Source organism: Sinocyclocheilus grahami, unplaced genomic scaffold (assembly GCF_001515645.1).
Source record: "Sinocyclocheilus grahami isolate Dianchi unplaced genomic scaffold, SAMN03320097.WGS_v1.1 scaffold509.1, whole genome shotgun sequence".
In the NCBI taxonomy this organism is placed as follows: Eukaryota; Metazoa; Chordata; class Actinopteri; order Cypriniformes; family Cyprinidae; genus Sinocyclocheilus; species Sinocyclocheilus grahami.
Genome location: NW_015505688.1, coordinates 463,363 through 488,935, shown reverse-complemented (window position 1 = coordinate 488,935; position 25,573 = coordinate 463,363). Strand labels below are relative to the sequence as shown.

The following is a 25,573-nucleotide window of genomic DNA, read 5'->3' as shown; positions in this document are numbered from 1 at the left end:
TGTGTGTGTGTGTGTGTGTGTGAGAGAGAGAGAGAGAGAGAGAGACAGGGTCACATCGCAGTGGAGTCAGCTGTCTTAACCGTGGCTTGTGTACTGCACACATACCAGCTTCATCACTGTGTCTGTCACGAGACTCTGTTGCCCTTTCGGGCTCGAACTGATGATAAAATGAATTACATTATTTACTGTCTTTACATTTATTTTGAAAGATGAAGCTGCGATTATGGTAAGGGGTGTTACATTTCCGACGCGTGCTTGTGGTGTTCGGCCAATCACAATGCACTGGGTCAGCTGGCCAATCAGAGCAGACTGCGCTTGTCGGAAGGAGGGACTTTGTAGAAAACGAAGCGTTTGAGAGAGGCGGGGCATAGAGGACCTACAATAATGTACAGTATTTGAAAAATAATGTGTTTTTTGAACATTAAAGCACGTCAACATATTCTGTTACACCAAATACACAAAATAATGATCTTTAAAAAAGCATCATATGACCCCTTTAACTCTGGAATGCACCCATATTATGTTAATCTGTCCTTAGCCACCTTCATATCACATTATACTCGATTCATATCAAACCTCTTCTGTTTTTCATTTTCATCCCGATTCATTCCTTTACATCTGAATTTAATCTCAATTATTGTCAATTCATTAATGATTTTAAAACCTCAAATTTATTAATTTCAGTCATTTTAGATAATTAGATGCAGAGTTTCTTTTTTATTAATATTTTTGATGGCAGTACATGACAAGTGCTGTCATTATTACATGAACCATCTGTGCTAGTTTTAGAAAATCTGCAGGTTTTTTTGCAGTGACAATTGTTATATATTAAAATATATATATATATATATATTTTTTTTTTTTGTATTTTTTTTTACAATTTTATTTTCAAAGATTGTCATACAGGTTAAGACAACAGTTACATTTTTCATCATAACTGGAAAAAAAAATACATGAACTCAACAATAACTCAATCTTAATTTTTTTATAAAAAACAAACAAAACAAAAAAAACTGTGATAACATACTTGTCTATATACACTGAATAAAATTATAAATGCAACACTTTTGTTTTTGCCCCCATTTTTCATGAGCTGAACTCAAAGATCTAAGACTTTTTCTATGTACACAAAAGGCTTATTTCTCTCAAATATTGTTCACAAATCTATCTAAATCTGTGTTAGTGAGCACTTCTCCTTTGCCGAGATAATCCATCCACCTCACAGGTGTGGCATATCAAGATGCTGATTAGACAGCATGATTATTGCACAGGTGTGCCTTAGGCTGGCCACAATAAAAGTCAGTAAATAACTGCAGTCAGGTCGAGACCCCGATAAGGACAACGAGCATGCAGATGAGGTTCCCTGAGACGGTTTCTGACAGTTTGTGCAGAAATTCTTTGGTTATGCAAACCGATTGTTGCAGCAGCTGTCCGGGTGGCTGGTCTCAGACGATCTTGGAGGTGAAGATGCTGGATGTGGAGGTCCTGGGCTGGTGTGGTTACACGTGGTCTGCGGTTGTGAGGCCAGTTGGATGTACTGCCAAATTCTCTGAAACGACTTTGAAGACGGCTTATGGTAGAGAAATGAACATTCAATTCACGGGCAACAGCTCTGGTGGACATTCCTGCAGTCAGCATGCCAGTTGCACGCTCCAGCAAAACTTGTGACATCTGTGGCATTGTGCTGTGTGATACAACTGCACATTTTAGAGTGGCCTTTTATTGTGGCCAGCCTAAGGCACACCTGTGCAATAATCATGCTGTCTAATCAGCATCTTGATATGCCACACCTGTGAGGTGGATGGATTATCTCGGCAAAGGAGAAGTGCTCACTAACACAGATTTAGACAGATTTGTGAACAATATTTGAGAGAAATAGGCCTTTTGTGTACATAGAAAAAGTCTTAGATCTTTGCGTTCAGCTCATGAAAAATGGGGGCAAAAACAAAAGTGTTGCGTTTATAATTTTGTTCAGTGTACTTTCGATGTCCATCAATTCCACAAAAGAGTCACCATCTAGACTCTCCAAAAAGTCATAGAACACTTTCCAGATGGATCAAAATACATGAAGTTTGGTTTTCAAAAAATAGGTAACGTTATAGTTTAAAAAAATTTCTAAAACAGCACCACTGTTCTTGTCTTTTTTATTTTATTTTAATTTGACCTCATTTCCATTTCTTCTAACATGTTGTTTTCCCCCCTCCTTTGGGTTGCGTTGGTGCTCCAGAACCAACCAAACGTATGCTTTCCTTCCAAGGGTTGGCAGAGCTGGCGCACCGTGAATATCAGTCAGGAGATTTTGAGGCGGCTGAACGCCACTGTATGCAGCTATGGAGGCAGGAGCCGGATAATACTGGCGTACTGCTGCTGCTCTCCTCGATCCACTTCCAGTGCCGCAGGCTTGACAGGTGAGATGGACACCTTTGCTCTGTCTTCATGGAGCTCGGTCTGTGGGACTGCTTCTCTTTGGGAAGAAGGAGTGGTGTTAAAGGTCTATTAGTTGGGGTTTTTGCCTTAAGAGGCAGTAATTATTCTTTTTTGTTTATATTGAAGGTGGTGACCTTTTGATAATCCATGTTCTTGGGGTTACTGTGCACATCAGTGTTAATTTTGACAGCAAATTTTGATTTAGTTTTAGTCATAGTCTTTTGACTAAAATGCAATTTAGTTTGTCATATTTTAGTCATTGAATTGTTTAGTTTTAGTCGACTACATATCATAAAATATTAGTCTGCTAAATCGACAGTAAATTTAGCCGGCTGAAATCCAATGGGTTTAGTTACAGTGCATTTATTAAGCATTTCTCTAAAATTTCCAAAGTCATTATATAGGTTTGATAATAAGGTTTTATCATGATAGATAACCGATTTAACTGCGGTGACACACAACATGCCTTTATGTTAAAATGAAATAAAACCACTTCTCATAAAGAACAAGAACATGGTCTTTTTAATGAAATAGCAATGGTTATATAGACTAATTATGCATTCTTTATAGCAACTTGTTTACCATTCTTTCAAGCAGACATTTTTATTTCAATAAATAAATTTAGATGAATCTTTAGGGCTACTAAAGTGATTCAGGCAAGAGCAGTGCGTGATTTTCTGTCTTTCTGTTGTTGCTTGATTAACATCAATGACCCGAACAATAGCAACAATTAGGCTGCTGTCCCTTTAAAACCGAATGCACAGCGGCAATGGCTGCAATGTACTGATACACGTTCTCCCTACTGTTTACGTTCACTTAAGACATAATCAACTGTGTTTACGTGAATACTTGTCAAAACGGACAATTTTACATTGTTTTGTGTGTAATTCTCCGTTCATGCGACGCTTAAGAGTACTCGCGTGCTGTGAGAGGTGCTTTCTGTGTGTGTATGCTTCAGTGTCTGCGCTCTGAAAACCGGACCGAATTGAGTTATCTCTTGCATCGTCAGATTTATCCATATGGCTGCTCTTCTCTTACTCCCCCCATATTTAAATTTTTGAACGTTTTATGTGACGTGCAGCTAGGGATGCAACGATTATAGATTTTGTTGGTACGATTATTGTCTGGGGAATAATCATGGTTTTACGATTATGACGATTATGCATTTATTCATTTCCCAACATTACTAATGTATAAAATCACATGAACACTTTTTAGATATTAAAGTGTTATTTATTGCTGGCTTTTGAAACAGAAATAACACAGTAACCAACAATACAGCACAACATAATAATAAACAAAAGACAAACAGAAGTCCATCTCTCCCATTGGAATTAAAAAAGGTGACCTCTGCTCTGTAAACATCCATGACAGTATTTCTCTTTTGAAAATAACAGATGGAAATAGATCACAAAAGTATTTAATGTTTTCTGTTTGTACCTTAATTCTTTACATTTCTTTTGGACCTGGGGTAGAGAATTTGGAAACATGGTGAAAAAAAAAATCTTGTTGTTTTTTTCTTATGAATAATACTACAACACGGATAGTAAATAGTTAATGAAGTAGCCTATTATTAATATACGACTAATATTAACTTTATTTGTCCCACAGGGGAAACTGTTACTAATGATGGAAATAAACTGAAATATTGTAATCAACTGTCATCCATACGTATTCATTTGAATAATCTTTATAATAATTCATATGATTTTACATGTGGCCTGAGAAAATCATGCCTATTATTTTGGTTTGTGAGATCGGAGATTGCGCTGCACACATGTACAAACATTCAGGAGGACACAGACTTGTTGAGAATGCTGCCCCGTGACTTTTATTAATAAAATAGATTAAATAGCCTACTGGAGAGATGCACAGATGCAGGTAGGCTAATTCACACAGGCAACTGTCACCTCTCTCTCTCTCTCTCTCTCTCTCTCATAATTCATTCAAGTAGCTAAATGTTATAATTAATTCAAATAAATCTGATATTACCGCACTATTTTATCTTTTTCTGATCTGAAGCGGGTAGAATGCGGAGCTAACGAGCTGTAGCTTCGCCTCAGGTTTTTCTTGCCTTCATGTCGTGCATTAAAATTGTTCAATGTACAGCAAGCCGTGCCTTATGTATTCGCTCTTTAGCAGCAGTTTTTTACAGCAATATTTAATTGACACCCTGGTCATTCTTGGTGTAGCCAAAATGGTCCCACACTATCGACAAGCATTTCTCTGGTGGAAATAAAGCTTCGCTGTTTGGTTCTAATCTAATGCATGTAGTAGCCTCCGTGCCTCTGATAAGCACGTCATTTTAAGCTGGTGCACCGCTAGTGTAACTTTTTTCGTTTCGTGCAAGCTGCAACAGTTCCGTTCCGTGTAACAGAAACACTCGATTTAGCGGAACCTTTACGATTAACCGTGACATTTTAAAGCGCGGTTAATTGCGAAACCGGTTAATCGCTGCATCCCTACATGCAGCAAGTGTATGTTAGCTTATGTCCCGCTAACATACACTTGTTTTTATGTCTTGTTTTTATTTGTTGACACAAATGTCAATAGATTTACGTCATAGTTTTTGTCATTCAAAAAGAGTTTGTTCGTTATCGTCTCGTTGTCTGTGAAAAATTTTTTAACACTAAATTAACACGGCAAAGAACCGTAATTTGGTAATCTTTGATGTTACAAATTAAAATCTTTAATTTAACAAATTTTATGAAAGCTGAAAATCTAGAAGTAAAATCTCATTATGAAAATTCAGAAACGGTGAGAACATGGCATTCTGTAAACATGACAAGAATAACTATTACACTAATAAACAATCATTTTAATTGACAGCTTGTCCATATCCACTATACAAACTTGAATTGCAAATAACCTGCAACAGTTCTTTAAGGGAACAGTATAGGGAGTGTGTTTGTTGCACATGGTGGGAATGTCACATGTCTCATTCTATTAATTTTCCTAATTTTCATTCTCTTAATTCTGCAGGTCTTTTCACTTTAGCACTCTGGCCATCAAGCAGAACCCCATGCTGGCTGAGGCCTACTCAAACCTGGGCAACGTTTACAAGGAACGGGGTCAACTTCAGGAGGCCATCGAGCACTACCGCCACGCGCTCCGTCTCAAACCAGACTTCATCGATGGATACATCAACCTGGCAGCAGCGTTGGTGGCGGCAGGGGACATGGAGGGAGCAGTTCAAGCATATGTGTCCGCCCTCCAGTACAATCCTGTGAGTTAAGCCTCAAAACGTTTCAGAGAATCACAGTGGTTTCATGCTGTGTCATATAGCTAGAAATTATCTCTATTTTCAGCCTTTTGACAATATGCAATCGTGTTGTCAAAAGTATCGGTGTCGGCACTGAAATTTAAAAAATGTGACGATACCAGCATTTCCTGCTAGCGTTTTGAGTGCTGTTGTGTGGATTCTCAAACACCTCTGATTGGCCATTGTGTTCTCGTGATCAACAGATATGTCTGTGATTGGCTACAATGATCATCGCTGCAGTCTCTTCACAGAGCGCTTACACAGATACACACGGGAACGTTTGAAACCCTCGTCTTATCAGCGGATCCCTAATATATCTGCTCATAGATGGATCATTGTAGCCAATCACAGACATATCCGTTGAGCGCGTGGACACAATGGCCAATCAGAGCTGTAAGAATCCGCTCAACAGCGCTCTAAATGCTAGCGGGAAATGCTGGCATCATCACATTTTCAAAATTTCAGTACCGACATCGGTACTTATGACAACACTATTATGCAATATCTCAGTATTTTATAGCATAACCAATCATTGTAGCCATAATTTTAAACATTATTTCAAATTCTTGGAAGAAGCCTAAACAGTGACTTTGACCCCTAAAAATGAAAGTAATCTTGAATATATTAGATGATGGAAAAATGATATTGAATCATTTCAGTATCACTTATGTATTATTGTAGTGTACTAATAAAACATCTTTTAACAATTTAAATGACATTCAGGATCTTTGCAGATCTTTTATTTCAAATAGTTTGAACCTTAGTGGCTGGATAAAGGGAGCACTAAAATCATCACAGTCTTCACAACTTAAGTTTAGTATTTATAACAAAATATTAAATGTGTTGTAAATATTCTATATGTCAACCAGCCCTATTGTATTTTGTATGTACTAATTGGTAATTGATCATTTTTTTCTGGCTTTTAATTACAGGATCTGTATTGTGTACGCAGTGACTTGGGAAACCTGCTTAAGGCGCTTGGGCGCCTTGAAGAGGCAAAGGTATGTTTAAACATGTCGGCCCTTGCACGTTTATGTAATGATTTTTGTTTTTAATTTAAAAATCATAGCTGTAGACCATAATCCCCCGTCAGACACCTAGCCATTCTTGTACTTTGGGAGTGAGTGTTAGACTTGTTTTTATTTAGTAAGTGCACTCAAGAGTGTGCTGCTCATTTTATTTCCCCACATCAGCACTCTTTACAGTCCTACGGGTCTAGCCTCAACTAGAGCAGAGTGTACCTAGAGCCACCAGGTCACCTGCATCCCACATACCTAGTCAAAAGCAAAATCCTTTTTTTTTTTTCTTTTCTTTTTTTTAATTCAACAAGGTTAAGACCCCTTTACCCTCTCACTTGCTATTTTGTTAATTTGGATGACTAGGTTAGAGACACTCCCCTTCTGTCCACCTCTTCTTTTTTGCCCTCTCTCACTCCAATGCTTCTTTCAGTCTAAAACACTGCTTCATCCTGGCCCGGCCAGCCCCCGCTTGCCCCCATACAAAGGAAGAAAGGCTGGGCTCTTCTGTCTCTCACCAAATGGGGGTCTTAAAACACATGCTGCAGTTTGGCATGCTTTTCTTCCTTGTAGTCTCTTGGAGGGGTTTTGCTGGCTCGGTCTTGGAGAAATAAATGGACTGATGAAGATAGTGGTCTTTGCTATGCAAAAAATAAGATGGCTTCTAACCCTAACCATGCACTTCTGGTCATTTGCGTTACTCAAAGCAACTGATTCCCTTTAAAAGTTAAAAAGTCATGGCCCTTTGGCTGTGAGTTTGGATTTACTTTCCCAGCATTACAATGCCCAAATAAACACTGCCTTTGAGGCAATGTGGCTATTTGTGGTTTCGGTGGGTCTTTGGGAGTTTGTCTTGACGTTGTAGAGAGAGTTCTCTTCCTGTTGGTTAGAAGCCCTCTTATTTGGTGCCTCAGGGGGGCGGGGTGGGGAAGAGTACGAGGGGCCGGCGGCCCCCCACCAGCTCTGTCGCTCCTACCCCCCGCGCGCTCGCACAGGGCCCGTGGATTGTGCGCGCGTCGAACTGTCTGCCTGACCCCTCAGTCAAGCCAACAGATGCTTTGTAAGGGCTCCATAGTGCATTTGAGTAGAGCCTATATCATTTTGGCCTTCGTTCCCCCCCCAGTTCAACTTCACATCCCCCTATATTTACGACTTAAAACACTGTGTCAGCCCTGGGCTGTGCCAAGCAGACAGATCGCTTTTTGCACTCCACTGCACGCGTCAGACACCATGATAGAGCGAGAGTATTAAACACGCGCGACACAAGCGATGACCTCTTTATTTCAGAGCTGTGGAGGCTTCTAGATGATTATGAAGTCCTTAAACCCCAGGCTTTTTTCCTTATCCATTGGCCAGGAGTGCAGGTGGCAGGACAGGATAAAGCAAACAAGGTATTAAACCATGTAAACAAAGACCAAAAGAATCATCGATTACATTTCTTCCCCCTTGTATGTTATGATCATTAATAATATTCCCAGAGCAAATGTGATCAGTTCATTTAGGTAAGATCAAGCCAGTTGGCCTCCCTCCTTTATCTATATTTGAAAATGTGACACGGTAATGAAAAATTTGAACTTACGTGTTAATCTCATCTCAAAGCCTTTCTTCACTCTCAACCCCTCGCGAACATACTCCTGATTCTGAAAATGTACAGTCCTTTCATCACATGGGTTTAAACTGATGTTAGGTAATTTTGAATTTATTTTCCCCTTTTTTTGTTTTACTTGTTTTGCTTTGTCAATACAAGTTTTGATCTCCATATGAAATGTCATGATTGCAAACTTTTACTAACGCTCTTGTTTTCTTATTTTGTCTCTTTTGGTTTTTCCACAAGTGATATTGTTATTTAGAAGGTTTCAGGTGGGTGACACTATTCCTGCGTAGGTGCGGTCCGGTGGACAGGAACACTAGGGCAGCATCAGTCCTCTCCTCTTCCAGCTGCGGCCGCCCCCCCAGACAAAGTCCAAAAATATGGTAACGGGTTTGTAACAAAACCGAAAGAAAAACACCTTACTCCAATGCCTGAGTTCTTCTGTCTTGTGGCTTCCTTTGAAGAACAAAAAAACTATAGTTAATGAAAGCAAAAGAAAAGTGTAGTGCCCAAGTATTTAAAAAGAGAAATGGATTGGATGTTGTAAGCAAACGAAAGCACAGTAAGAACCCTCTAACTCTCTGACTTGTTGATTGTTTTTTTCCTGTTAATTTGGATTATGATTTATTTTTTTCTCCTTTATTTGGAGTTGCAGCGTTCTGCTGAGCAGATGATGCGCTGTGAGTCTGCAGCGGCGCAAGGGCTGCGCAGCGTCAAAACCGCGACCAAAAGACGCGCGCTTGAACGCACTCCCCCTCCCCTCGACCTCTGGCTGGCGGGTTGCAGACCTGCATGCCCTCCCTGCTAGCATGGCACCCAGTGGCTGTGCAGCCTTAAACATGACACCAATGGCAACGACCATTACGTAGTGCTAACTCTCCAACAATTAACCCCTTAAGATATGAATGGAATTGGCCGTGGGTACTCAGTCCATTTGAAGGCCCCTAAGGGAAGAGGGTTTCATAGTTTTGTGTGTGCCAGTCTGGTGGGGAGTCAAATCGCTCCAGGTCTGCTGTCTGCACCCTGAGCTGGCGTTGGCGCAGGCGAATACGGGCGCTAGCGGAAACGGCGCAAGCGGCGACCACAGTGTGGGTTGCCTGCGTGGCTTTTTGCGCTCGCATTACAGGGACCTCCGCCTGCACGCCGCATTTGCATTTAAGGTTGTGAAATTTACTGAGATTATGTAACGTTAATGATCTAAAGCTGACTTCTCTGCACGCCACGTGTTTTTGTTTTTAGTCTTAAGTGAAATATTTTAGTTAATTTAAAAGTTAATTCGAAACCGCATAACTGAAGAATGTAAGTCGGAGTATTGGTGTTGGTTGGATTTGCGCAGCGTAGGAAAAGTGGGCAGCTTAGCGCAGCAGAATTTCGCGCACGCGAGCCCATGCTGCAGGCTCACTTTTTGCTTTTTGTGAGAATAGATACTAACACATTTTCTGTCTGCCTTTTTGTTCTTTCTTCCTTTTTATTTGATTTTTTTCTTTACTTTTTCAACCCTTACTCTATCTACTCTGTTCTTCTATCTACCACCTCCTTCCTCCTGTTTTTTTTTTTACTGTTATCCTGTTGAAGGCTTGTTACCTGAAGGCAATTGAAACTCAGCCAAACTTTGCTGTGGCCTGGAGTAACCTGGGCTGCGTGTTCAATGCTCAGGGGGAGATCTGGCTGGCCATACATCATTTTGAGAAGGTTGGTTGCAGAGGACAATCCCACTTTGGACAGTGATGATGAATGAATATGATGTTCACATGGCCTGTTCAATGGATTTACAGGCAGTGACACTGGACCCAAACTTTTTGGACGCTTACATCAACTTGGGCAATGTTCTGAAAGAGGCTCGTATCTTTGACAGGTAAATGGTTGCATCCTCTGCCATTACGTTTTGCTTCGCAGCCTTTTTCAGCCAATCTGAGACATGTCGTTTTCCCCTTACAGAGCTGTTGCTGGTTATCTGCGTGCCCTCAGCCTGAGCCCTAACCATGCTGTTGTCCATGGAAACCTGGCATGCGTGTACTATGAGCAGGGTTTGATTGACCTGGCCGTTGACACCTACCGTCGTGCCATTGAGCTGCAGCCACACTTTCCTGATGCATACTGCAATCTCGCTAATGCTCTGAAGGAGAAGGGCAATGTAAGAACCTATGTTTATGTTCTTGAATTATGCCTCTGTCATGCATTCCTGCTGTCTACACTCATGTCTTCATCTTATTTAATTTTTAACCAGATTTCTTAGTGCAGTGTCCACAGTCATTATAAATTTCCCATAAATGAAATTTTGCAGACAAAAAAAATTTCCCAACTTGAAATCATTGGGAAGTCTTTCGCCCTTGCAAGAAATTCCCAACCTCATGAATTCCTATTGAAATGGCTGAATTTTGCCTGCTAAAAGTCACTGGACAACCTTTAGAATCAAGAGCTTTATTGGCTGCTAACTTTCATTTTTACTTTTAGGTTTCTGAAGCTGAGGAGTGTTACAACACTGCGCTGCGTCTGTGCCCGACTCACGCTGACTCCCTTAACAATCTGGCCAACATCAAGCGCGAGCAGGGCAACATTGAGGATGCTGTGCAGCTCTACAGAAAAGCACTGGAGGTGAGGGGACCAGTGACGTCCGCTGAAAATCCATATTCGTTATTATACATGCTTAAAAAAAATTTCAAGTGAGAGATTTAGAACCATGTCTTAAGTTTTGGTTTTATTTGTTGGAAAGGTGTTCCCTGAATTTGCTGCTGCCCATTCAAACCTTGCCAGTGTCCTGCAACAGCAGGGGAAACTTCAGGAAGCTCTCATGCACTATAAGGAGGCAATCAGGTTTGTTCTTTTTTTTGTAGCTGCAGCCTGATGTAATTTTGTGTTGGTGTCTTTCAAAGTCTCACTGTCTGTTTGTTGTCAACCACTGAGCAGAATCAGCCCCACGTTTGCTGATGCTTACTCTAACATGGGCAACACTTTGAAAGAGATGCAGGATGTTCAGGGGGCGCTGCAGTGCTACACTCGAGCCATTCAGATCAACCCCGCTTTTGCAGATGCTCACAGTAACTTGGCTTCCATACACAAGGTATGAATCTAGAGACCTGGAGAATTCACTTGTTTTCAGTGTTACTTTGAATTCAAATTGCATCTCTCTCCTCTCGAAGGATTCTGGGAACATTCCTGAAGCAATTGCATCTTACCGCACTGCCCTGAAGCTCAAGCCTGAATTCCCTGATGCTTACTGTAACCTGGCTCACTGTCTGCAGGTACGTAAACATCTTGAATGTGTGTGTGTTTTCACTGTGCACTCTGGTGGGAATGTTTGTGTGACGTCATATTGTGCTCTGGTCCTCAGATTGTATGTGACTGGACCGACTACGATGAGCGCATGAAGAAGCTGGTGAGCATTGTGGCTGATCAACTGGAGAAGAACCGCCTGCCATCCGTGCATCCCCATCACAGCATGCTGTACCCCCTCTCTCATGGTTTTCGCAAAGCAATTGCAGAGAGGCATGGCAACTTGTGTCTGGATAAGGTGTGTATATTACATTAAACATGTTTATACAAGCCCATTCTGATACATTTTCTGATTTGTTCCTTGGTTTTGGTGTAAAAGTAGCTCCTATACTTACTCAGTTCATAAGCATCAGCATAATACTTGTTCTGTAGATCAATGCTCTTCATAAACCTGCCTATGAGCGTCCAAAGGACTTGAAGGCCAGTGGAGGCCGTTTGCGTGTGGCTTACGTAAGCTCTGATTTTGGCAACCATCCCACTTCCCACCTGATGCAGTCCATCCCTGGCATGCACAACTCTGAGAAATTTGAGGTGATGAGACTGTAATGCACGCAGTAGTTATGTATAGATCTTTCTGTTGATCACATCGTGGTGAGCTGGTGATTTCATACGGTTATATTGTTCACAGGTGTTTTGCTATGCTCTCAGCCCCGATGACAGCACCAACTTCAGAGTTAAAGTCATGGCTGAGTCTCATCACTTCATTGACCTCTCACAGGTGAGTATACATGTACATATCACAAGCTTATTTTAGGTATATCATCTTCCTCCTCCATTTGGAGGTCTGTCTTGATTTCATCGTGTCCTGTGTTCATAGATCACCTGCAACGGAAAAGCAGCAGACAGGATCCAGCAAGATGGAGTCCACATCTTGGTCAACATGAATGGCTATACTAAAGGAGCACGCAATGAGCTGTTCGCCTTGCGCCCTGCACCCATTCAGGTTGAATTAGTTTATTTCATGTTATTTATTTGGGTGTGCAAATGTGTGGCTATTTTTATCCAGCGGGTGTTAAATAGGCGTAAACTTGCGTTGAAGGAGAGACCTGGGTCATATTTAGGAACTTAAGTTCAGGAAACCCTTAATGATGATTCTCTTACAATTATTAATAAGGATTGTCTTGCACCTAGGCTTGGAATATTATAGAGGCAGAAACAGCTGGAACACTAGCATTGCATGTTATAATTACAATTTAAAATAGCTGTTTTCTATTTGAATACGTTTTAAAATGTAATTAATTTCCTTGATGCAAAGCTGAATTTCCAGCAGCTTTATCATCACATGTTTATTTCATGTTATTTATTTGGGTGTGCAAATGTGTGGCTATTTTTATCCAGCGGGTGATAAAATAGGCGTAAACTTGCGTTGAAGGAGAGACCTGGGTCATATTTAGGAACTTAAGTTCAGGAAACCCTTAATGATGATTCTCTTACAATTATTAATAAGGATTGTCTTGCACCTAGGCTTGGAATATTATAGAGGCAGAAACAGCTGGAACACTAGCATTGCATGTTATAATTACAATTTAAAATAGCTGTTTTCTATTTGAATACGTTTTAAAATGTAATTAATTTCCTTGATGCAAAGCTGAATTTCCAGCAGCTTTATCATCACATGATCCTTAAAAAATCATTATAATATGCTGATTTGGTGTTCAAGAAATATTTATTTTATTATATAAATATAATTATAATTGTACTGGCCCTGAACTTTTAAATGGTAGCATATACTTCAGATAATATATAAAGATCTAGTTTAATAATTAGTTACTTTTTCCAATCTACCCTAGGCCATGTGGCTTGGATACCCAGGGACCAGTGGAGGTCCATTCATGGACTACATTATCACTGATAAGGAGACGTCTCCTTTTGAGGTTGCAGAGCAGTACTCTGAGAAACTGGCCTACATGCCGAACACTTTCTTCATTGGAGATCATGCCAATATGTTCCCTCACCTCAAGGCTAGTTTGAGTCTCTAATCACATTTTTTAAATCTATAACAGAGAATGAGGCTCATGGTTTTCTTTTTTTAACCAATAGAAAAAAGCGGTGATAGACTTCAAGTCAAATGGCCATATTTTCGACAATCGCATTGTACTGAATGGCATCGATCTGAAAGCCTTCCTGGAAAGCCTGCCAGATATCAAAGTTGTGAAGGTTAGTGAAGAAATCACTGCTTTAGTGCATTCCATTGCCCTGTTAAACAGAAATGCTAATGTTTCTTTCTTTTCCAGATGGAATGTGATGGTCAAGAGTCGGCTGACAGTAACGGTGCCCTGTCCATGCCCATCATCCCTATGAACACAGCGGCTGAGGCCATCATTAACATGATCAACCAGGGCCAGATCCAGGTCACCATCAACGGCTTTACCGTCAGCAACGGTCTGGCCACCACTCAGGTACGGCCCATTGCAGGCCCTCAGTGTTGATCTGGTTTCACTGCAATTTCACTAACTTCACTGCTTTGAAAGTTGGGTTCTCACTGGGATTTAGTTGTGCACATCATTCTTAGCATGACGGATTGGTGGGTAGTTGACCACATTTACATGCACATCGTTTTTCTGGTTACGCCTTCATTCTGAAAAAGAGGGTTACATGCACTTTGTTTTCCATTTCTTTTCATTTTGTTTGGACAAGCAAAAAATTCTGACACATGCAAGCTGTCTTAATTGTTTCTGGTAACTGGAAATATTAGGTTAAAGTGTTCACGTGAATCACGCTCACAAAATCAATTTCTGATCAATGATCAAATTCTAAATATTGTAGGGATGCACCGAGATGAAAATTCTTGGTCGAAGCGGAAAAAAATTAAACACTGGGTTGAGTACTGAACACGTTTTTTTGCATTTTTCCCCATGTAGGTCTATTTTGCCTTTTTTTTTTCTTTTTTTTTTTTCTTCTTTTTCTCACCATTGCATATATTAAATAGCCAAAATGTGCTTTTTACTGTTTTGTCCTGCTTTTCAAATAAAAAATCAGTTACAAAACAACAATTTAAAAATATTTACTTAACTGAACATTTTTTTTAACATTCTAGCAGACATTATACCAACAAAGCACAATTTAACTTAAAATTAATAAGTTAGTAAAATAATATTTTTATTTTTTTTTAGACTTGAATCAGGCATGTATTTTTTACTGTACAAAGAAAGGCAGCCTTGCTGAGCTGAAGAGAATTCTTTTAAAACATTAGAATATATTACAGATCCCAATTTGAACACTGTGAATGTTATAATAAATGTATTAATAGAGCTGTTGTAGGGTAATTATTATTGTCTTTTTTATTTTATTTTACAGAACGAGTACAATTACAATACTAACATTTATGAATGTTGGAGTTGTTGCTTTTTCTCGGCTTTTATTTTGGCAGAAACCCACAGGAAGATCTCGGTGCTTCTTTTTGTTGACAACAGCATGCAGATTTATAAATGATTCTCATTACGAATTTGGGAAGATGTTTGTCGCACGTAACACATTGTCACATGCCTTTTTAAAAAATTCACAAAAATGTTACTGAGCAACTGACGAGTAACAGTTTCAGCGCAGATTTTCCTCGCGCTTTGGTCTTTGAACCCTGGCGCCGCGAGCTTGTGCAGCGCTGTCAGAATACATGCAATTCATGCGTGCATTAGAAAATATAACATTCTGCAGTTTATTTACTAATCGTTTGAGGCCGCGATTTCAATCATCTTACAGTAGCCTAACCACCAGCATCAGCCACCTCTTCTTCTCATCGGAGACATGTGATTTTTTTTTTGTATTTTCAGCCGAATAATTTCAGTTGCCGAACATTCGGTGCATCCCTAAAATATTGTCTTTTGTTGTCAGTGACACCTCTGTCATGGCCAAATTGACAACATGTAATTATTTATTGAGATTTAGCTGTGTGAAGGTGTTTTTATCGGAACGTGGCTGTATTTGCTCTTGTGCCATTTGTATTTGCCGATGAGAGATTTAATTTTCGTCAGATTGGTGGTGTGAAATGATTCTAATGACCTCAGATCAGTTTCCTCCTTTGATCATCTCGAAGATCTGTCGAAAAGACAATTTCATAGTAGGCAGAGTCAGAATATTACCACATGTTGTTGTTTTTCAGATTTTTACAGTGGAGGAGGTTATAGTATCTGGGACTGTAGCCTTGCAGGTATGGCACACACAAACTGGCTGAGAACAGCACGCTTTGAGACAGGATGTGTAATAGCCATTTTTCCCTACACTTGGGCCTTCACACTGCTGTAGGTGGCACAAACTTGGTGGCAGAGAAAGTTGAAAGGCTTCTAGGGATGGGCGACAGTTTTAAGGCACATGCATTTCAGTACCTAAACTATTAACTCATCTGCTCTTTATTGTTTCTGTTTAGATTAACAACAAGGCAGCAACAGGAGAAGAAGTTCCCAGAACAATCGTGGTGACCACCCGCTCGCAATATGGCCTCCCTGAAGACTCTATTGTCTATTGCAACTTCAACCAGCTCTATAAGATTGACCCTCCCACCCTTCAGATGTGGGCCAATGTAAGATTTAAAAGGAGAATTAATTCCTTCATTCACCAAGATGGGCTTTAAAAAACAACATATCTATGCAACAGAAATTTAAAAAAAAAATCAGTGCCACATGCCTTTTGCAGACTTTGACACCCATAATACACTTTTGATTTTGATTTGATACAAAATGTAGAAGTTCGATCTGTAATTTTAACAAACCATGGATCTGTCAAAAGTGCGCCGGATGATGCAAAATGGCGCATTTTGCATTATGCAGTAGACTTTGGCTGACAAACAAATGGTGATATTTTGGTCCAGGTAAAAGAGAGAGAGTTCACATAGAGAGTACACAGTTCATTTACATAAACTACTAATCGACGTGTGACAACACCGATAATACCGGTATCACCGCAGGGGCGGGGGGTGTTTCCTCTTTTCCTCCACTTTTAAATAGCCTGTAAAAGCAGTGTGCGCATTTTACTTTCACTTTCAAATAGCGGCAATTCTGCGTAAATTGCTTGAATGCAACAACAAAATACAACGTCAAACTCACTTTAGACTATATATAAAACATATAACTTTTATTTAAAAAACTAATAAGAACGCTTTGGCATACACCTTGATGTCAAATAAAATAATAAATTACACAAAGTTTAAATAAAGTAAAAATCAGCAAACACTGTGGAACCAATTAAATAAGAAACGAATGTTTAAAAAAACTTCCAAAATCACCTTAGATAAACAGCAAAAGTCAACAGGCTTTTCAAAATCCAAAATACTGCCAAACAGGCGCGCTTTTGCATTTAGTTTCGAAACGAAATCATCCGCCATCGTCTTGTCTGTCTCGCCTCGCCTCACTCTTCTTGTCAGTCAGCTCGACTCGCTCTCCTCACTGGAGAAATGAAATCTGATCTGTGATGCGACTGTCGTTCGGCACGCTGCATTGAGCAGCCGCATTCAGTTTTTAATTGTGGTGTCTGTTCTTTCACTGAACTAAATGATTTTTATTACTATAAAAAAAATGAAAACGACGGTGGGGGTCGGTGCCGTGGTGGGCAAGTGACGTAACCGGTGTTGTGTCTTAACAACGGTATCACCGTCAGCACCGTCTATCGCGGCAAACCTAGTACAAAGCTGGGCAAACTCGTGCTTTAGAGGGATAGTTCATCCAAACATAAAATTTTTTATCATTTATTCATCCTCATGTTGTTCTGTATGAATTTCTTTCTTCTGGCTAACACAAAGATATTTTGAAGAATATTTCTGGTAACCAAACAGTTGCATTGGTCCCCATTGACGTCTATATTATGGAGAAAAAATCTATACTGTGGAAGTCAGTGGGGACCAGTAACTGTTTGGTTACCAACATTCCTCTTTCTTTTAAATAATTTGTTTCAGCTAGTTCTATTTTATATAGATAAATCGATATTTAGTCATTCCGATTTATTTTATTTTTTTTGTAAAAATAAATCTGAATGATTTTTTTCAACCAAACAGCTGTTGTTGCAAAGTAGATTGAAAAGCCGTTTTTGAATCACCATCGGACCAAACCGTTCTCACTACATGCCGTGCTGAACCTCAAATGGAAATATAACTAACCGTTACTTACCATTCTTAGAACCATTCAGGCTGGCTCACAAAGTTAACACAAGGAAATGTTGAATTTTTTATTATTTTTTTACGCATAAAATAAGGTGTAGTTACCTGTTACGAGTTCTGTAATGAGTCAAATTGTTGAAGTAAAAGTCATCAATATTTGAATCAATTCATTGAAAGTAACAGTATGTACTCATTGTGAAACTGCTTGTCTGGCAGCTCCATTCACTGTGCTCTCGGTTCTGTAGATCCTGAAGCGTGTGCCCAACAGTGTGATTTGGCTGCTGCGCTTCCCAGCCGTGGGTGAGCCCAATATCCAACAGTACGCTCAGAACATGGGCCTGCCTGCTTCTCGCATCATCTTCTCCCCTGTGGCTCCCAAAGAGGAGCATGTGCGACGTGGACAGCTGGCTGATGTGTGCCTGGACACGCCGCTCTGTAACGGACACACCACAGGCATGGATGTGCTGTGGGCTGGTACCCCCATGGTTACTATGCCAGGTAATACAAGCTAGGAGCACATGCTAAATATGGTTAAAAAAAATTACACCTCTTAATTTACAGGTACTTCATTTACAGGTACTTAAAAAAAAAAAAAAAAAATATTGTAGACTGTTACTGATTCTGAATTACATGGTGAACACTGTAGTTAGTAACCTAATCTATTACATTACACATTGTAGGTAATATAATCAGACTACTTTATTACTTTTGACCAAACTCGTTTATCGCATTGATTTGATTCAGGTAAATATAAAAGGTGAAAGCGGTTCAGCTGACAAATCAAATCTTTTTGACTGTCATTGTCTATTTTGTACTCACAGTGTGGATAAGCTACAACAGGTAAACATGTCAGCTGTGTGGACGCTAGTGCTGAATTAACAGTATTGATTTGAATAGCTCTTCATTTTGATGAACAGATCTTTTAGACTTTCCAGTTTTCTTTTAGTGATCTTTTCAGTTGCAGTGTGCCTAACTCTAAACTTTCTGATTTGGATTTTGGCTAAATTAAACAGTTTCTGTAAAAAAAACTTGATTTTGGTGCATCACTATTATTAACCTATTTCGTATTAGTGTGATTTGTAAGCATAGCTATTGGTATTTCTCATACTTGGGGCTAGTGGTTTGTTCAGATGACTATACAGATGAACTCACAGCCTTTCAAAGTATCCTCCATTTAGCTTACTTAGTAAATGGATAGCATGCTCGACATATACGCAATAGAAAATGTCATCCTTGTCCAGTGTTTGCACTATTTATCTCCAGAAGTTATGACCGGTGAAATTGTCTTTTGTATTTTTTTTAAACTTAAGTAATATTCATTAAAAGAGTAAACTTGAAGGTCTTCATTACAACTCGCCAAAATAAAAGTTGGTTTAAACTTTAATAAATTGTATTATTATTGTTTCTTAAAGGAGCACTCCACTATTTTTGAAAATAGGCTCATTTCCCAACTCCCCTAGAGTTAAACAGTTGAGTTTTACCGTTTTCTAATCCATTCAGCTGATCTCCGGGTCTGGCAGTAGTTCGTTTAGCTTAGCTTAGCATAGATCATTGAATCTGATTAGACCGTTAGCATCTCGCTCAAAAATGACCAAAGAGTTTCTATATTTTTCCTATTTAAAACTTGACTCTTCTGTAGTTACATCGTGTACTAAGACCGATGGAAAATGAAAAGTTGCAATTTTCTAGGCCGATATGGCTAGGAACTATACTCTCATTCCGGCGTATTAATCAAGAAACTTTGCTGCCGCTTCCGTCGGTCTTCGTACACGATGTAACTACAGAGGAGTCGAGCTTTAAATAGGAAAAATATAGAAACTCTTTGGTCATTTTTGAGCGAGATGCTAACGGTCTAATCAGATTCAATGATCTATGCTAAGCTACAGCTAAAAGTGCTACCGCCAGACCCAGAGATCTGCTGAATGGATTAGAAAACGGTAAAACTCAACTGTTTAACTCTAGGGGAGATGGAAAATTAGCCTATTTTCAAAAAGGAATCCATTTTCCTTTAAAACAGTATTTGTAAGGAATGGCTTACCATTTTTCATCCATGATCATAATTTTACTTGCCAAAAAATAAATTAGTAAACACCCTGACATCCTGATGTTTACTGCAGGAGAGACACTGGCTTCACGTGTCGCTGCCTCTCAGCTCACCTGTCTTGGCTGTCCTGAGCTCATTGCCCAAAGCCGTCAGGAGTATGAAGATGTGGCTGTGAAGCTTGGCACTGATATGGAATTGTAAGTTGTTCTTGTCAATTTCCACTTTCAAATCAAGACATGTTTAAGATCCTTGAAACACGTTCTTCCTTCGCTCCGCTCAGCCTGAAGAAGGTCCGCTCCCGCGTGTGGAAGCAGCGCATCTGCAGCCCGCTCTTCAACACCAAACAGTACACCATGGACCTGGAGAGACTCTACCTGCAGATGTGGGAGCGTTACGCCGCTGGAGGCAAACCTGACCACATGGTCAAAATGCAGTCTCTGGAGAGCAGCGAGAGCGGATAAGCTAAGCTTGTCCCTGCATGTCCCCCCGACCCCTCATGTCCTCCAGTATGTGACGGTCACAGAGACTCTCTGGGTGAGCACTGTGACTATGATCCCCACCAGCTTTTGTTTCCATGAGCCAGAATGGACAGCAGGATGCACAAAGCTGCTCCACTGAGACTCCTCCCCCTTTTCCATCGTCTGACTAAATTGATGTTGGTTGGCTCCACTTTAATTGTTTGTTTCTCTGCTTCTTAAGGGACTTTTCTGTAATTGAAGTGGACTTTACAAAAAAAGTGAGGTCTAAAATGAGAAGGGGCAGTCTTAAAATAATTCAGTAGATATATAAACGTAAAGTAATCATCACAGATAGGTTTTTTTTAGTTAGGTAATGTGCTTCTTGACCTGTTTTAGCTTTATCATGACTTCAATCTGGGTGACGGATACATACCTCGGATCACCAATCTTTTTCCCAAATGAATGCCGACATTTCCGTATGCTATCAATAGAGAAAATTTCCTCTCTTTTTCAAAACATGCTATGTGAACATGCTGAATAGAGGAGTGTCTTAAGACACAATGACAGAAGACTTGCAAATTGCCTCCTGATTTTTTTAAAAATTATTTTTGTTTTTTACCAGGAAAGGTCTAGGTAAGTATGTTCTAAGCGGTTTTGGTTTTGTACACTGTCTTCCTATTAACTCATTTTGTTTATGCACTGTCAATTCTGTAAGGCTCTTTACATAAACTGAAATAAAGAGATGTGGCAAACCTTAAAGAGAGTTGCACATACTTGGCTGCAGTTCTTTTTTCTTTTTCATTTATTCTTCCGTTCCTTTTAGGAGCTAGCACATACTGGTTATTGTGATCTATATTGCTGATACGGTGTGCAGGGTGTCTTGTTGCTGACAGTACCGTGATGTGCACCAATTGTAAATAAAGAAATGAGGAATCCATTTGTCCTATTATTGAAAATAGTGCATCTGTCATCCAGTGTTCACAGTATCACTGATCATAATGGGCTCTATTCACATCACATTCATTTCAGTGTAGACCGAGTGTAAAATTTTATTTCTAGACTTTTAAAAAAATATATATATATTATGAGATTTAATAGGGGAGACTGGGACTAAAGATCACTCAGGGTTGTCACAGATTCGATTATGTAAGTGACTAGCTATGTTTCCATCACCCTGTTTTTATGTGCATTTTGAAGTATTGCATCAGAAACGAGTGATGGAAATGTCAAATTAAAAAAAATCCCTTAAAGTTTTTACGCTTGCTTGAGGTGGTTTTTAACTTTAGTTGAAAAAGAGTTAATGCGAATAATGGGAGCTGGAAATGCATTTGCCGAATAAATTCCTCCATGTGCATCTAAAAAGTCATGTGACTTTGCATGATGGGATGGCATGACTTGCCTAACCTGCGGACTGATCTCGTTGCACAGGATCTGAAATGTTTTGGTCATTCTGCAATGCCTGAGTCAAAGTCTGTCATCAAAGTATTTCTGCATAATTGCCTCCCAGAACTGTCTTACACGACTGCGTTCCCAAACAGCAGCATCCACCTCCAAAAGCAATGACTGCATTTACTGTGTTTCGTCTGCTCGCTCTGAGCCGCAAGTCATTTATTATATAAATTAAAATTTTTATATTCAGTGGCTTCTCCTACTTTTCTTAGTGGTATTTTGTGCATAAGTTAAATTTGGATGGAACCATATGAAGACTTCCAAGCCAAAGGTGCAATTACCTAAATATTTTTTTTCTTTAGCAGTGGATTTAGATGTTGAAATATCTAACATCTAGTCTAAACCCCTCAAAGATTAAGTTAATATTTGTGACCTCTAAACTAAAATTCCAATAACTTTTCAGTAAATGTAGCTGAAAAAGTGGACATAATATAACCACACTGACATGTTAAGTGGTTAGTTCATTCAAAAATTCCTAATTTTTTCATCTTTCATCTTCTGAGCACAAATGAATATTAGGACCAACACTGTGACCGAGAGAGGTTCAGCACAGCAGGATCTAGTTTTCCTCTCGATTGAAGCCGAGTCTGACATTTCTGGCATGAAACCTCAGCATCCAACAAGTATTTGAGTGTGGCAGTTATGCTAAGAGCAAAGGTTTTTGTACAGTACATGTTTATTGTTAAAGACAAACTGTACTGGATTGGTTTTCAGTCCCAATTCATGGAATCTGTCAGTAAGTTTACATTTCATAACCTGACCCTTTACTGGGCTTCATGTCACTTTTTGAGCCAAGTAATGGTGACTTCTCTTAACAGGTCTAGAGGTTAAGTAAACTATACCTTTACATTATAATGGAATGCCATTTTCTGTAAATACAGTTTGTATGTGAGCACATTTGCAGTGTTTATGCACAGCAGTCAATGCTGGGTCGCTGGCCACCAGAAATAATACAAACCCAAGTGTTAATAGCTACAAATGTTTCCTTAAAATGCAGTTTCTACTTGATCAACCTTCACATAAACTTAGTTGGTGTGACCTAATGTTTTTAAAAAGAAAAATTCCAATGATCACGTTTCATTAATTAACTTTTTCACTCATCACCAGCCAATTTGAAGGACTATACTGCGATATGAGCTCTCTCAAGTACTGAGGAGCTAAACCGTTCAGGGCTTTATAAGTAATTAGTACGATTTAAAAATTTGATGATCAATAGTGAGCCAGTGCAAGGTCAGAAAGGGGAAAAGTCATTACAGCATAAAATGCACATACTAAACTACTTATTGCACAAACCTAGTTTAAATTCACTCTTTAGCCTTGGTTTTGTGTTCACTTGAGAAGGGTGACATTAGCAGGTCAGAGGGAATTGCAATGCTTGCTACAGAAACACAGCTGGACCTTTAGGCAATGGAGGCATGTGGGTTATTGTTTACAGACTGTATAAGAACAATTATTTCCAGTTTGGTCAACAGAGCAACCTTTCAAGAGCATGCAATATCAACTCCAAGCTCTTGTGTGGTCTTAACCATTATTCTGAGCTGTTTTCATCATATACAGACCACTCTGGACAATACAGAATAATAATACAAGAATGTATTTGTAAATATGAATTTGAACAAGCAATCATACACATTTAAACAGCTCAATTTCAGTCACTCTTGTGAAACTTGCTGTGCTACTGTCACACAATGCAACAACAATAAATCTGGGAGAAACCCGTAGGGCATTTATTATTGTACTGTAGGTCCATTCGCCTGCAGCAGGACTAATACTTCAGGAACCGGAAGTTGTCTTTCTCTCGCAGATGACAGGTTCCGGTTGGGGAAATTTGAACGCTGTTACACAGTCAGGTCGAGCTGCTGGTTTAAAGCGCGATAGATCACATTCAGTTTTACGAGGTATGTTGAACGAACCAAAAGATTTTGGCTAAAGCTAAATGTCCGTTTGTCACGTGGTCGCTTGTTTATTTGTTGATTTATCGCTCGATATTGCAAACAGGAAAAACGCCGATAAATATATCCAGTTTGGGTTGGATATTTATTTTATTGTTATCCACCTTTTTCTTCAACGCGGAAGTAAGCCTATGGGTGAGACTTCCGGTTCATTAGCCGCTATAGGTAAATAACGAGGAGAATAACAACGTGCAGTAAACGGTAAAACGGTTTGCACTACAAACCAGTGTGTTCATAATTAAGATAATACATTAAAATAATATGATAAGACACACCAACTTTCAATATCAAGCAGCAAAACGAACTGTTTTGTTCAGCTAAAAATAGCTGGACGGAGTGGACGCAGATGAGACCGGAAGCCAGACCCATAGAAATTACAAATGGCCGCGCCCATTTTTACGACAAGAAAAAGGTGGTATCCGGGGCCGTTGAATACTTGAATCCATTAGCAGCTTTAAAATCTGGTTTTGGAGCTAGCAAAAGAGGCGCTGGATGAGATGCGGAAGAAATAATCCTGCTCACTAAAGCGACGAAACCCTTTAAATATATCATCTGGTCGCTGTCTTGAGGTGTGGTGACCGTAGTACAAGCGGAATAAAAGGGTATATGTCGAACATCACCTGACCAAACCCGGAAAACAGGTCTCATTGCTTCCGCTTGTCGGAGAACGTGTTAACAGCCGTATTAAATAATACCGATATCTTTGGACTTTTAAGATAATCAGTTAAACTAGCTAGCTGTTTTTATTGTTGACGTTTTATTAAATTTTTATATCTAAATGTGAAAAGAATAATAAAAAAAAAACTTTTAGATATCAGTCCGCATATGTGATGGACATTGGTTATGATCATCATTGGTATCTACTTTGAAGCAGAGCATGTGAGCGGAGCGGAGTGGTAATATTTCCTTAAGAGCGCAGAGCGCCTTTCTGAAGATTCCGCTCCGCTCGCTCAATACGCTCAGTGCCGCTCGCTCAACCCAGAAGGCCTTTGGTGATTTGCTTGTTCGAGATCGAGAATAGTAGAACAGAGTATGACATGCAGAGAACAGATAGAGGAGGGGTGATTCAGAGAAGGAGAGAGAAAGAGACAGAAAGGAGGGGTACGGCATCAAAAGACAGAGAGTGTTTTCTAACAATCATTATTACTTAAAATTAATAAATAGTAATACATTAATTTAAAAAAGAATAAAACCTGCGGAGTCGTAGAAACAAATTGTTAATTCGAATTATATTCGGAGCTCCGTAGTTATTAAATAATCTCCGTTAAACTGTAGACCTAAGCTAACACACAGCTGTATATAGGCCTAAATACAGAACTACAGAGTACAGAAGATATTAGCCTACACCACTTGGATTTTGGAAAACCAGTGCTGGATCCCTCCCGCAAAATCTCCAGCATCCCCAGTGCTTCTTCCAGGGCTGAGCGAGTGTTTTCGGGCACAGCGAATGCTGAAGCTTGACACTTTGTCCAAGCTAATGTTTCTTAAAGTAAATTCTAAACGCCAGTAAACATCAAGAGATGTTTTAATAGACCACAGTTCTGGTTCAGTTCAGTTATGGTTTATTTTAACTTGACACTAGAAAGTGTGTTTCTTTCATTGACGTCGGTTCATAAACCAAGCGTTCTTCAAGTGCATTTTATCTTCTGTGTGCTTTTCACAGGCTTTATAATATAGGTGTATTTTGTAAAGATCTAGGCACATTTCATCTCGTGTGTGTGTGTGCGTTTGTGTTTTAATGAGCCTGTTTTGTGTTCTACTGCACAACAACTGCAGCTATTTTCACGGAAATAAAGTTAACGAAAATCAAATACACTTTTTCAGTTTTTGCATTTTAGGTAGGTTTGCTAAGGTTAGATTCATATATTTAATACATTTTAATTAATACATTACAATTAATAAAATTAAGAAGAATGTAAGAATTTCGCTCTGAAACATGATAATTGCTATTTATCAGCATGCTTAATTTTAGACAATAATCCAAGAATTTCGTTACAAACAGTAAACAATTAGGCCTAC

General features: G+C 39.4%; 2 protein-coding genes across 6 annotated transcripts in view; both read left to right on the top strand.

Annotated features, from left to right (window-relative positions):
• LOC107554662 (UDP-N-acetylglucosamine--peptide N-acetylglucosaminyltransferase 110 kDa subunit) overlaps nt 1-20,912 on the top strand; it is a 21,997-nt gene extending 1,085 nt beyond the window's left edge. Inside the window, exons 2-23 of one of the 5 annotated variants that reach the window (XM_016237244.1) lie at nt 2,258-2,408; nt 5,410-5,653; nt 6,622-6,690; nt 9,872-9,988; nt 10,072-10,151; nt 10,235-10,430; nt 10,751-10,891; nt 11,010-11,110; nt 11,204-11,357; nt 11,437-11,538; nt 11,628-11,807; nt 11,942-12,100; nt 12,198-12,287; nt 12,387-12,512; nt 13,360-13,530; nt 13,610-13,726; nt 13,804-13,968; nt 15,666-15,713; nt 15,930-16,082; nt 17,897-18,149; nt 19,769-19,892; nt 19,976-20,912. In XM_016237244.1, the coding sequence (XP_016092730.1) occupies nt 2,258-2,408; nt 5,410-5,653; nt 6,622-6,690; nt 9,872-9,988; nt 10,072-10,151; nt 10,235-10,430; nt 10,751-10,891; nt 11,010-11,110; nt 11,204-11,357; nt 11,437-11,538; nt 11,628-11,807; nt 11,942-12,100; nt 12,198-12,287; nt 12,387-12,512; nt 13,360-13,530; nt 13,610-13,726; nt 13,804-13,968; nt 15,666-15,713; nt 15,930-16,082; nt 17,897-18,149; nt 19,769-19,892; nt 19,976-20,156 (3,122 nt within the window). In that variant the 3' untranslated portion in view covers nt 20,157-20,912. Of the gene's footprint in view, nt 1-2,227; nt 2,409-5,409; nt 5,654-6,621; nt 6,691-6,741; nt 8,680-9,871; nt 9,989-10,071; nt 10,152-10,234; nt 10,431-10,750; nt 10,892-11,009; nt 11,111-11,203; nt 11,358-11,436; nt 11,539-11,627; nt 11,808-11,941; nt 12,101-12,197; nt 12,288-12,386; nt 12,513-13,359; nt 13,531-13,609; nt 13,727-13,803; nt 13,969-15,665; nt 15,714-15,929; nt 16,083-17,896; nt 18,150-19,768; nt 19,893-19,975 lie in introns of those variants that run through there. The other 4 variants (XM_016237243.1, XM_016237246.1, XM_016237245.1 and 1 more) reach the window with 4 other exon arrangements.
• A 2,478-nt stretch (nt 20,913-23,390) lies between these two features.
• The window catches only part of LOC107554663 (acidic repeat-containing protein-like), a 14,568-nt gene continuing 12,385 nt past the window's right edge, over nt 23,391-25,573 (top strand). The window contains exon 1 of the mRNA XM_016237248.1: nt 23,391-23,500. The gene's annotated coding sequence lies outside the window, so the exon portion shown is untranslated. The remainder of the gene's footprint in view (nt 23,501-25,573) is intronic.